Source organism: Ranitomeya imitator, chromosome 10 (assembly GCF_032444005.1).
Source record: "Ranitomeya imitator isolate aRanImi1 chromosome 10, aRanImi1.pri, whole genome shotgun sequence".
Taxonomy (NCBI): domain Eukaryota; kingdom Metazoa; phylum Chordata; class Amphibia; order Anura; family Dendrobatidae; genus Ranitomeya; species Ranitomeya imitator.
In genome coordinates this window covers 149,958,403-149,971,738 of record NC_091291.1, presented here as the reverse complement: position 1 = coordinate 149,971,738, position 13,336 = coordinate 149,958,403, and the positions used below count along the sequence as shown (strand labels likewise).

Here is a 13,336-nt window from a genome sequence, read left to right as displayed (position 1 = left end):
GAACATTGTGTGCACAGGGACATGCGTTGTATGCGGATGCGTCACATGTTGTGTTCGGCGGGCACGTCAAAACGACGCACGGACGAATCCGCATACAACGCATGTCCCTGTGCACGCAAGATGCATCTGGATCTATGCGCAGGCCTACGCTGTGCACAGAAATGCTAATGTGAAACCGGCCTCAGGGTGTGCAGACCTACAAGAAAGAAAATAAAACCACCTCACCCAGGCTCAGGTGTATGGAAGCACGGATTCAAAGGGACCTTGCAAAATGTATTGAGAAAATTAGAAAAATATGTAGAATTGAGAGTCCTCAGTGGTTGATACCTTTTAACTGAAAAGATGGAGAGAAAGTTATAAATGACATAGCATCCAAGTCAGCCGCTTAGAGTTGGGCTTCTGGCACAGATACAATGTAATTTATAACTTTTTCAATAATCTTTGGAAGCTGGGTATGTTTTTCTTCATGTGCAGATTTATGCAACTACATTATTTACTTCTTTATGTTCATTTACCTCACAAAACGATGTCCGCTTGTTTCTCACTGGATTAGTACAAATCTTCGGCGACATTACAGGCAGAAATATGAAACGATTCTTGTAAATGGCAAAACCTGCATGTTGTTGTTAGGGTCCAGGCTGAACATGTTAGATTTCCATCTCCCCTCACTTTGCATAACAATGAAAATATCTCAACAGGGTGTGTAAACTTATATCCACTGTACACATCAGATAGGTGTAGCCATTCCAAAGTCCGCACAGACAGAGCTCTATGGCAGCAGATTTCTGGTAGTAATTCATTTCAAATAACTCTTTAATTATTTTCCCACAGTTCCACCGCAAATCCTTAACATCTCTACAAATATCACAGTCAACGAGGGGAGCAGCGTGACCCTCCGATGTGTGGCCTCCGGCAGACCTGAGCCCGCTGTAACATGGAAGCATTATTCTGGAAAATGTAAGTATGAGGGTGTGACGGGGTTTGCGACAGAGCAGAAAGAGACACCAAGCCGATAGACAATCCAACAAGATTTATTGGAACAGGGAACTGGGTAACACAAATGAAAGTAGTTCTGCAGCGTCCGTAAGTAGTCCGCAACGAGTCCACAATGAATCCACATAAAGGGAGCAGATCCGGGGGCGCCACCCGGCAATCACACCAGGGAAATAGAAATAGTCCTTTAGTGAATTCAATGGCTCCAGCAGATGAGGGACACAACACAGTCCAACGTGGCAGCCTTTTACACGCCACACACTGGCACCAGGATCTCACCTCAGCATAAGATCCCAGCCCTTCCCAAGTCACCTCACAACTGAACCAGCCAACACATGAGTCTACTGCTCGGTGTCCTGGGATCCACCCTTCCATGGATGAGGGCTCCCCCACTGGTTGTTGACTCATGACTGACTATATGGCAGTCCAGGGACACAGGTCTGGGGAGGGACACGCTGTTACAACCCCTTCCCCCCTCAATTTGTGTATGGACTAGTGACCTCTACAGGTCGCTTGTCAAGTACACGTATTCATGGCTGACCTGACTCATGGTTCCTCCTGCTTGGATAACCCATCTGCATTTTGGTGTTGGCTGCCTCTTCTATATTGTACTGTAAAGTTATAAGGTTGCAGAGCCAGGCTCCATCGTAGTACACGTCCATTGTTCCCAGAGACTCTGTTCAGCCAGATGAGGGGATTGTGATCAGTAACAACAGTGAATTCTCGCCCATACAGATATAGCTTTAGTTTCCTGAGGGCCCATACTACAGCCAGGCATTCCTTTTCAATGGTTGCATAGGCCACTTCCCGGTCCAGCAGTTTCCGGCTGAGGTAGGCAATGGGGTGCTCGTCCCCAGCTGCATTCACCTGGCTGAGTACAGCTCCCAGTCCATAGGAAGAGGCGTCCGTCTGCACAATAAATCTCCTCTTGTAGTCTGGAGCAGCCAGAACAGGGTCGCCGATCAGAGCGTCCTTCAGGAGATTAAAAGCCTCATCACAGGCTGGAGTCCAGGTCACCACCCGGGGCATCGCTTTCTTGGTGAGATCTGTAAGAGGCTTGGCCATAGTGCTGATATGAGAAACAAATTTTCGGTAACAACTAGCAGTTCCCAAGAAAGCCATAACCTGTTTCTTGGTTTGGGGTATTGGCCAGTCTCTAATAGCCTGGATTTTGGCAGGTTCAGGACGGAGCTTTCCCCCTCCTACTCTATGCCCTAGGTACTGGACTTCACCCATCCCCACTTGGCATTTATCTGGTCGAATGGTTGGGCCTGCTGCAAGAATCCGGTCAAGAACAACTGCTACTTGATTCAAATATTCCTCCCACGTCTGGCTGAAGATAGCAATATCATCTAAGCAAAGCCATCACAACCCCGGAGAATCTGGTCTACCATGCTCTGAAAGGTTGCAGGGGCATTCTTCATTCCGAAAGGCATGCTTAGAAATTCGTACAGCCCAAAGGGGGTTATAAAGGCTGACCTTTCTCTCTCTCCCTCCGTTAGAGGAATTTGCCAGTATCCCTTACTGAGATCCAAGGTGGTGACATATCGGGCCCCGGCTAGCCGGTCTAGAAGTTCATCAATACGAGGCATTGGGTAAGGATCACTGATGGTATGGTCATTTAGTCGCCGGTAGTCCACACAGAATCTAGTACTCCCATCTTTCTTGGGTACTTTCACCACAGGAGAGGCCCAAGAGCTATGGGAGGCCTGAATTACACCGAGCTGGAACATCTCCAGTTCGTGCTGCATGATGTTTCTAAATGATTCTGGTACTCTGAAAGGGGCCTGCTGTATGGGATGTATGCCTGGAGTGTCTACATGATGTTGGGTTACTGTGGTTCGACCTGGTCCACATGAGAAAGCAGCCTTTCTTTGATGGAGCACTCCCAGCATTTGGTTTCTCTGTAAGAAATCCAGGTGATCTTTCAGGGGAACCTGTTCCACAGTGGATGGGGCCCTCGCTGCTGCCACAAGATCAGGTAGTGAGTCCTCTTCCTCCTGACTTTCCTCTGAAGCAATCCGACAGCTTGCTATCACTGGTAGTGACCGGTCATGGTACTCCTTAATCATATTCACATGGACAGTTTTTTGTCTTAAACCCTGGTCATCTAAAGCAAGGAGGCAATTGGTGTCATTAAGTTTTCTGAGAACCCAGGATGGACCCTCCCATGTTGTCTGCAGTTTATTTTGCAGATGGGGAACAATCATTAAGACTTGTTGTCCTTCTGCGAACTCCCGATAGCGTGCTTTGCGGTCGTGCCACATCTTCTGTCTGGTTTGAGCCATCCGTACATGATCCCGAGCAAAACTAGCAAGTTGGGCCAGGGTCTCCCGAAGCTTTAGGACATATGGAACAGGGGTTCTTGTATCTTCAAATTGCCCCTCCCAATATTCCTTTAGCTGGTTTAAAGGTCCTCTGACCTTTCTTCCATGGAGAAGCTCAAAGGGGGAAAACCCTGTAGACTCCTGGGGGACTTCCCGATAGGCGAACAGGAGATGGGGTAGGTACTTCTCCCAGTCTGAATCCCTGTCAGTGAAGGCTCTTAGCATATTCTTCAAAGTGCCATTGAATCTTAAACAGAGTCCATTTGTTTGATGATAAGGTGTCGTTTGGATAGCTCATACTCCACAAGTGCGCCACAGACACTGTACCATCTCCGACATGAATTGTGAGCCTTGGTCTGACAGCATCTCTCTTGGGAATCCTACTCTGGTGAAAATGGTAACCAGGGCCTCGGCCACCTTGGCTGCAGAAATACTGGACAGGGCCACAGCTTCTGGATATCAGGTGTCATAATCCACCACAGTGAGAATGTACTGCTTTCCAGATTTACTAGGTTTAGCCAGGGGTTCAATGATATCGACAGCTACTCTTTGAAAGCGTTCTTCTATTATAGGGAGCGGTTGCAGGGGTGCCTTTGGGTGATCTCCTGGTCGCCCTCTACGCTGACAGATGTCGCATGTTCGACAGAAATGCGCCACGGCTTGAGAAATCCCAGGCCAATAGAAAATTTGAGTCAATCGTCTCAGTGCGGGTTTTCCCTTGATGGCCAGCAGTAGGAATGTCATGAGCAAGGTGCAATAGAGAAACCCTGTATTTCTGAGGAACAATCAGCTGTTTGCTGTATGTCCAGGGTTTATCTAGTCAGGGTTGGTAACCAGATATAGAAGCCCATTTTCTCTGATAATTTTTTCCCTGTTTTCCCCTAACTGCCCTATTTCAGCATGAGCTCTAAAACTAGCTAGGGTAGGGTCTGTCTCTACCTCATGTCTAAATCGAACTTTATCCCAAGTGACACTCATATGATCCCCACAAGACGAGTCACTCACCGGCTGTGATGGCAGTTCTGGTGGCATTCCTTCCATTGATGGTGTATTCACGTCCACATCGGCTAGTCTCTTGGCTTGACTTCGAGTTACTGCACTGACAAAGTGACATTGAAGATTCCCCACATCGTTTCCTAGAAGGTCTGCAGGAAGGCCGCTCATCACACCAATCATGCATTGTTTGGCGCCAAAGCCATAATCCAGGGCCACATTCGCTATTGGAATATATCTCTGAGTACCTTCAGCCAACTCAATGGCAATTCCTGGCCCCTTTTGAATTGCTCCTGGTTGAATAACTTGGGGCTCGGCTATAGTGAGAAAAGCCCCAGTGTCACGAAAACCAACCACTTTTTGCTCATCTAGCACGACCTCCTGTAGATGTTTGTGCTGAAGATCAGATGAACAGGTGGCGGTGGCTCACACCCCATAGACTCCTGGTAGGGGAGCCACTATATCAGAGTCACTTGGCAAATCATCAGGGGGTGAATCCAGCTCTTCTCCAGTTGAGGGTGTCTGTAGATAATGGACAGGCAAAGGTGGTTTGTAGCGGTTCTGCCTCCAAACATCTGGATAGGTGGCTTGCAGATGACCAGGTTTCCCACATCCATAACATCTGCGTTCTGCGTTCTATGATTGTGTCCATGTCGTATTCCCAAAGATGAGGCACTAGTGCTGGAGGGTACATTTACATGGGCTTCCCCATGAGTTGGTAATCTGGTGGGACTGTGAACATTGGAGGCCGCCAAGGCTGGGGGGCTGCTAGTGGAAAAAACTAATAGTCGGTGAGAAAAATACTGAGGTTTGATGGTGAGAACCTCATCAGTTAGAGCAGCAGCTTGCTCCACTGACGCTGGTCTCCTCTCACGCACCCATTCCTGGATCTCAGCGGGGCATTTGGTGTAGAACTGTTCTTTTATGATGACCTTGAGGAAGGCCTCCCAAGTTAAGGCCCCCTCTCCCTCCAGCCAGCGGTGACATACTTGTTTTAGCCTGTGGGCATATATCTTGAAAGACATTTCCCCTTCACAGGCTAAGGAACGTAACTGCGCTCTGTAAGTGTCTGGAGTTACAGCATAATGTTCCAAGATGGTGTCTTTAATATTCCCATAATCGCGGTTCCACTGAGGGTCCGTAGCTCTACAGGCTTCAGCAGCTCCACCCTCTAAGAGCCCCACTAATGTCTGATTCGCTCCCTTTCCGGGACTTCCATTAATCGACATTGATGTTCAAAGGCCTGGAAGAAGCCCTCAATGTCGCCTGCAGCCTCGTTAAATGGATTAAAGTCCTTACGGGACTCATGGTGGGTGCTGTAGTTACAGTCTGTCTGGAGCTTTTAGCTGCTTCCACCATGCGCTGCCTCTCCTTAGCTGTACGAATGGCCTCTTTCTTATCTTCTATGGTGGCCTCATCCCCAAGCAATGCCATCTCCTCCTCGTACCACACAACCCACTGACTTTTTGGGGTATCTACCTGCAGCTCCTGTCTTTATCCCTTTGCTGTGGTAATCCTCCTGCAGTGCCATCTTGCAAGCAAGCTCCTTCCAAAGTCGTAATTAGTTGTTTCTTCGTCAGTCCTTTGTAGCAGACTCCTAATTCACGGGCCTCTGTTTGTAGGCTCCCCACAGTCCAGTTCTTGTATGCTGAGATTCTGGTTCCAGACATTGATGAGCCGCTGTCCTCCATTCCCTCTGCTCTGACCCCACTGCTTGCCACCAGTTTGTGACGGGGTTTGCAACAGAGCAGAAAGAGACACCAGGCCGATAGACAATCCAACAAGATTTATTGGAACAGGGAACTGGGATAACACAAATGAAAGTAGTTCTGCAGCGTCCGTAAGTAGTCCACAATGAATCCACACAAAGGGAGCAGATCCGGGGGCGCCACCCGGCAATCCGACGCCAGGGCAATAGAAATAGTCCTTTAGTGAATTCAATGGCTCCAGCAGATGAGGGACACAACACAGTCCAACGTGGCAGCTTTTTACCCTCCACACTCTGGCACCAGGATCTCGCCTCAGCATAAGATCCCAGCCCTTCCCAAGTCACCTCACAACTGAACCAGCCAACACATGAGTCTATTGTTCTGTGTCCTGGGATCCACCCTTCCATGGAGGAGGGCTCCCCCCAATGGTTGTTGACTCATGCCTGATTATATGGCAGTCCAGGGACACGGGTCGGGGGGGGGGGTTTGGGGGACACACTGTTACACTACAACCTGTAAATATAGATGAGAGGGTATACCGCCTGTAAATATGGATGAGGGTATACAGCCTGTAAATATGGATGAGAGGGTATACAGCCTGTAAATATGGATGAGGGTATACCGCCTGTAAATATGGATGAGGGTATACCGCCTGTAAATATGGATGAGGGTATACCGCCTGTAAATATGGATGAGGGTATACAGCCTGTAAATATGGATGAGAGGGTATACAGCCTGTAAATATGGATGAGGGTATACAGCCTGTAAATATAGATGAGAGGGAATACCGCTTGTAAATATTGATAGTAGAGTATGGAAGCTTTGTAGGGAAGCCTAGTATGTAGGTCCACTAGTAGTATATATGTATACAGCGTGTACATGGGGGGGATCTGATGCTGTCATTACTTCTCTCTTGGTGGTCCCTTTGATTTGGGATCTGAGAGTTTGACTCCGTTATTAGATCATCGAGGTCCGATACCGTGGGATTGAGATGGCGCCTGCTCTTGTCATTAGACGGACAGGATAATCGTGCCCCTCCATGCCCCCCGCCATGTGCCGGCTCCCCCTCACTAATCCTTTTCCCTATGCGGATAGGTGGCTCATGTCGCTCGGCGCCGTCTCCTCTGCTGGTAATTAGTGCCTCGAAACCCTCCACACATTTAAATAAAACGCTCATTTTACCAACCTGAGAAGGACGAGCCCATTTGCATATTAAGTGTAAGATCTAATTAAAACTCTACACATTTCTATTTCCTTTCTCTGCGTTCCCCGAGCTGCAGCAGAGTAACTCTGTGCTGTCCCCATTCTGTCACTCCACATAGCGGCTGAAGTGAGCCGGGAATTAGGAAGGAGAGAAGGAAGCGGTGCCGCACACGAGATACAGAGCAGAAGGGGTCGCCCGTGTACAAGGCTGCATCCCTGCAAACCAGGGGAACACGTAGTGGAAGGGCCCCTGTGCAGGATCTCATCAAAGAGCACAGCAAGTCGTCAGCCATGATATGCCTGCATTGTAAGGTGAGAGGGGCTCCTACCTCCAAGCCCACTGGATACAGCAAATTAAGAATTGTATCTGTCCCAAGATCCTTGGAGATAAGGGCTCCAAAGCCTGTCATACATCTCTCCTCATCCACAGTAGATCCTCCCCAATAGCGCCATGGTGTATGGATGCATTCACCATCTTATTAGGTGATGGCCCAGAATCTGTCCCTCAGTGGTCAATGAACATTATTAATGAGGAGGCGGGTGACCCAGAATCTGTCTTTAAGTGGTCGGTAGTCACAATCCCCACCTAGTAGTTGGTGGCCCACAATCTGCCCTCAGTGGACTGTGGATATAATGATCACTAAAGTAGGCACTAGCTCAGAATCTACCTCTCAGTGGTCGGTGGACACCATTACCATCGAGTAGGTCATAGTCACAGAATGGTAGAGTTTGAAGGGACCTTCCCAAATCCTGTAACCGTTCCTCATAGAACATGGTTTGCAGACCGGTCAGCATTCTGGTCGCTCTTCTCTGAACTTGCTCCAGTTTGTTGATTTCTTTTTTAAAATGTAGTGCCCAAAACTGGACACAGTATTTTAGGTAAGGACTGACCACAGAGGAGTAGATGGCAATAATGACTTTGCGTGATCTAGACTGTATGCTTCTGTTAACACATCCCAGAATTGCATTTGCCTTTTTTGCTGCTGCATCATACTGTTGACTCATGTTCAGTCTGTGATCTATTAGTATACCCAAGTGTTGTGAATTCCGCTCTTGGGCTCCCTCCGGTGGTTGTAAGTGGCACTTTTGTGAGTTCTGCTCTTGGGCTCCCTCCGGTGGTTTTAAGTGGTATGGCTGCTCCTTGGATTTAGCAGTCTGCTGCAGCTTCCACTGATTGTCTTGCTGCTATTTATGCCTGGCTCTTCCCTTCAGCCAGTGCCACTGGTTTCTGGTTGCTGAACTGGTCAGGATATCAGGGAAATCCAAGAGAGATGTGAATCCAAAGATAAGTCCTTGCTTGCTCTTTTCTGTCCACATGTTGTGGACTTATTCGTTCTGTCCATTCTATGTTTTGTCCAGCTTGTCAGTATGGATTAATTCAGTTAAGCTGTAACCTCTGGGAAGCAGATTTACCCTCCACACCTTTAGTCAGGTGTGGAGATTTTTGTAAACTCTGTGTGGATTTTTGTAGTTTTTAATACTGACCGCACAGGATTCTATCCTGTCCAATCAATCTATCTAGACTGGCCTCCTGTGCTACATCCTGGTTTCATTCTGTGTATGTCTTTTCCCTCTCCACTCAGTCATTACTTGTGGGGGGCTATCTATCCTTTGGGGATTTTCTCTGAGGCAAGATGGTTTTCCTGTTTCTATCTTTAGGGGTAGTTAGTTCTCAGGCTGTGACGAGGTGCCTAGGGAGTGACAGGAGCATCCCACGGCTACTTCTAGTGTTGAGCTTAGGGACTGCGGTCAGTACAGGTACCACCTCCTTCAGAGCTCGTCCCATGTTGCTCCTAAACCACCAGATCATAACACCCAAGTCTTTTTCTCATGTGCTGTTGCTTAGCTCTAATCCTCCCATTCTGTATATGCTTTTTTCATTTTTATTGCCTAGATGTAGTACTTTGCATTTTTTCCTCCATTAAAAATCATTGTTAGGTGCTGCCCACTGCTCCAGTTTATTTATATCTTTTTGAATCCTCTCTCTCGTCTCTAGTATTAGCTATTGGCTCTGTGTCATCAGAAAATTTAATCAGTTTACCCTCAATTCTTTCATCTAAATCATTGATAAAGATGTTGAACAATACAGGGCCCAGGACAGAGCCATATGGTACCCCACTTGAGGCATTCTTCCAACTGGATGGGCAGCCATTTACGACCACTCTTTGGGTCCGATCACTAAGCCAGTTATGAATCCACCTAACAGTTTCCTTGTTCATTCCATACTTAGTCATTTTTTCAATAAGGATTGTGTGAGATACTTTGTCAAATGCTTTGGTGAAGTCAAGATATACTATATCTACAGCATTTCCCTGATCCACCCAGTCAGTGATTCTGTCATGGAAGGAAATTACCGGATACACTTGTGTATAAGCCGAGATTTTCAGCACATTTTTTTGTGCTGAAAACACCCCTCTCGGCTTATACACGAGTCATTGCTGGCGGGGGAGGGGGGTGGGGAGCAGAAGACATAATACTCACCCTCCTGGTGTCATCGCTGCATGCCAGTCCCTGCATCTCAGGCACGGCATCTCTCTTCCTGTCTTCCTTCCTGTGCTGAGTGGTCACGTGGTACCGCTCATTATAGTAATGAATATGCATGCATCTCCACTCCCATAGGTGTGGAGTGAATCTTCATTACTTTAATTAGCGGTATCACTGACCGATCAGCACAGGAAGGAAAACCGGAAGAGAGATGCTGGTGCCCGAGATGCAGGGACTGATATGCAGCACCAGGAGGGTGAGTAGGACTGGGGGAGGGTGATCCATGCGAAATTCACCTGTCCCCGTTCCACCGCTGCACTGTCTTCCGCTTCCTCTGGCTGTGACATTCAGGTCAGAGGGCACGATGACGTGGTCAGTGCGCGCCCTCTGCCTGAACAGTCACTTCAGAGAGCCGGCGACGCTGAGGAGCAGCGGGCAGCGATGAGAGGTATGTCATTTTTTTTATCGCAGCAGCGTGATATGGGGCATATTTTAATATGGAGCATCTTATTGGGCCATCATTAACCTTTGTGCAGCATTATATGGGTCATATATTTCTATGGAGCATCTTGTGGGCAGGGCCGGCATTTAAGGCAGGCAGATGCCTGGGGCCCCCACTCACAAAGGGGGCCACCTGCGTCTGCAGCCCCTTTATGGAGTGTCCAGAGAGTGTACAGCAGTGAATAAGCAGTGAGTCCCGGAGCGTCTGTCCCAAAAACCCCTCTGGAGGCGAGTCCAGCCCCCTCTCTGTCTTTCCCCCTGCCTGCAGTCAGGTTAGGCTACTTTCACACTAGCGTCGGACTCGGCCCGCCGCAGAGTGTCGGGCGGAGGTACCGACGCTAGCAGTGAATGCGCCGCACAAGCGGATGCATTTTTCCAGCGCATCCGCTGCCCCATTGTGAGGTGCGGGATGTGGGGGCGGAGTTCCGGCCGCGCATGCGTGGTCGGAAAAAGCGGACCGTCGGCAGCAAAAAACGTTACATGTAACGTTTTTTGCTCCCGGCGGTCCGCCACAACACGGCACAACCGTCGTGACGTGTGTCAATACGTCCGCTAATGTTAGTCTATGGGGCAAAAACGCATTCTGCAAACAAGTTTGCAGGATGTGTTTTTTCCCCTAAACGACGCATTGCGACGTATTGAAAAAAACGCCAGTGTGAAAGTAGCCTTAGAAGTTGCAAGTGAGGAGGATGGGCCCGATTACAGCACAGCAGACAGAGGTCAGGTCAGGGCCGGGCCAGGAAGATGCCTGCAGCCCTGTGCGTCTGTCCTCTCCCCTCATCATGGCTGCTCCTAGCACTGGCCTGGGAATGGATCTGTACAAGTGAATTCGCAGAACCTGGTAAGTATACATGTATATGTGTATCTGTGTGTACATGTGCAGTATACAGTGTGTCTGTATGTGTACATATATACAGTATGTGGTATGATTGTGTATATCTGTGGTGCATGCAAGTGTATATCTGAATCTGCCGCTACTATTCATCTGTCTCCACACCCTCCATGCACACGATAACTGCACTTGATACTTGACTATTGCACTTAAACACACGGGCTGATGACCGGATCATGCAGCTTTATATGAAAATCCCTATTTATTATAATTGCCAGACCTGAAATAACGAGCACTTTTCACCTATTGTGTCCCCCCATTTCCTTGTAGATTGTAAGCTTGCGAGCCGGGACCTCACCCCTAATGTCACTGGTTACATTGTCTTAACTTGTATTGAATTTATTGTCTGTACATGTCCCCGCTTAATTATAAAGTGCTGCGGAATATGTTGGCGCTATATAAATAATAATAAATATATATAGTTAGTCATGGCCAGAAGTATTGACACCCCTGCAATTCTGTCAGATAATACTCAGTTTCTTCCTGAAAATTATTGCAAACACAAATTCTTTGGTATTATTATCTTCATTTAATTTGTCTTAAATGAAAAAACACAAAAAGAATTGTCCTAAAGCCAAATTGGATATAATTCCACACCAAACATAAAAAAGGGGGTGGACAAAAGTATTGGCACCGTTCGAAAAATCATGTGATGCTTCTGTAATTAGTGTAATTAACAGCACCTGTAACTTACCTGTGGCCCCTAACAGGTGTTGGCAATAACTAAATCACACTTGCAGCCGGTTGACATGGATTAAAGTTGACTCAACCTCTGTCCTGTGTCCTTGTGTGACCACATTGAGCATGGAGAAAAGAAAGAAGACCAAAGAACTGTCTGAGGACTTGAGAAACCAAATTGTGAGGAAGCATGAGCAATCTCAAGGCTACAAGTCCATCTCAAAAGACCTGAATGTTCCTGTGTCTACCGTGTGCAGTGTCATCAAGAAGTGTAAAGCCCATGGCACTGTGGCTAACCTCCCTAGATGTGGACGGAAAAGAAAAATTGACAAGAGATTTCAACGCAAGATTGTGCGGATGTTGGATAAAGAACCTCGACTAACATCCAAACAAGTTCAAGCTGCCCTGCAGTCCGAGGGTACAACAGTGTCAACCCGTACTATTCGTCGGCGTCTGAATGAAAAGGGACTGTATGGTAGGAGACCCAGGAAGACCCCACTTCTTACCCCGAGACATAAAAAGCCAGGTTGGAGTTTGCCAAAACTTACCTGAAAAAGCCTAAAACGTTTTGGAAGAATGTTCTCTGGTCAGATGAGACAAAAGTAGAGCTTTTTGGGCAAAGGCATCAACATAGAGTTTACAGGAGAAAAAAGAGGCATTCAAAGAAAAGAACACGGTCCCTACAGTCAAACATGGTGGAGGCTCTGTGATGTTTTTGGATTGCTTTGCTGCCTCTGGCACTGGACTGCTTGACTGTGTGCATGGCATAATGAAGTCTGAAGACTACCAACAAATTTTGCAGCATAATGTAGGGCCCAGTGTGAGAAAGCTGGGTCTCCCTCAGAGGTAATGGGTCTTCCAGCAGGACAATGACCCAAAACACACTTCAAAAAGCACTAGAAAATGGTTTGAGAGAAAGCACTGGAGACTTCTAAGGTGGCCAGCAATGAGTCCAGACCTGAATCCCATAGAACATCTGTGGAGAAATCTAAAAATGGCAGTTTGGAGAAGGCAGCCTTCAAATATCAGGGACCTGGAGCAGTTTGCCAAAGAAGAATGGTCTAAAATTCCAGCAGAGCATTGTAAGAAACTCATTGATGGTTACCGGAAGCGGTTGGTCGCAGTTATTTTGGCTAAAGGTTGTGCAACCAAGTATTAGGCTGAGGGTGCCAATACTTTTGTCTGGCCCATTTTTGGAGTTTTGTGTGAAATGATCAGTGTTTTGCTTTTTGCTTCATTCTCTTTTGTGTTTTTTCATTTAAGACAAATTAAATGAAGATAATAATACCAAATAATTTGTGATTGCAATCATCTTCAGGAAGAAACTGAGTATTATCTGACAGAATTGCAGGGGTGTCAATACTTTTGGCCATGACTGTATATACAGGGGTTGGACAAAATAATGGAAACATCAACAAAAGTTAGTTTAATATGGTGTAGGTCCACCTTTTGCGGCGTTTACAGCCTCAATTCTCTGAGGTATGGATTCATACAAGGTGTGAATTGTTTCCAAAGGAATTTTAGCCCATTCTGCAGTTAAACACTCTCCAGTACTT

The 13,336-nt window shown here is 47.3% G+C and overlaps 2 protein-coding genes across 7 annotated transcripts in view; one reads left to right on the top strand and one right to left on the bottom strand.

The window, feature by feature from the left end:
- NTM (neurotrimin) overlaps window positions 1-13,336 on the bottom strand; it is a 1,102,415-nt gene that overhangs the window by 142,069 nt on the left and 947,010 nt on the right. For 2 of the 5 annotated variants that reach the window (XM_069740768.1, XM_069740771.1), the window contains one exon: window positions 13,192-13,336. This exon is cut by the window's right edge and continues 909 nt beyond it. The exons of the other annotated variants lie outside the window; for them this stretch is intronic. The gene's annotated coding sequence lies outside the window, so the exon portion shown is untranslated. Of the gene's footprint in view, window positions 1-13,191 lie in introns of those variants that run through there. 5 annotated transcript variants of the gene reach the window in all.
- Window positions 1-13,336, top strand: part of LOC138650901 (opioid-binding protein/cell adhesion molecule homolog) — a 186,104-nt gene that overhangs the window by 112,563 nt on the left and 60,205 nt on the right. For both annotated transcript variants that reach the window (XM_069740773.1, XM_069740772.1), the window contains exon 3: window positions 832-957. In XM_069740773.1, the coding sequence (XP_069596874.1) occupies window positions 832-957 (126 nt within the window). The remainder of the gene's footprint in view (window positions 1-831; window positions 958-13,336) is intronic.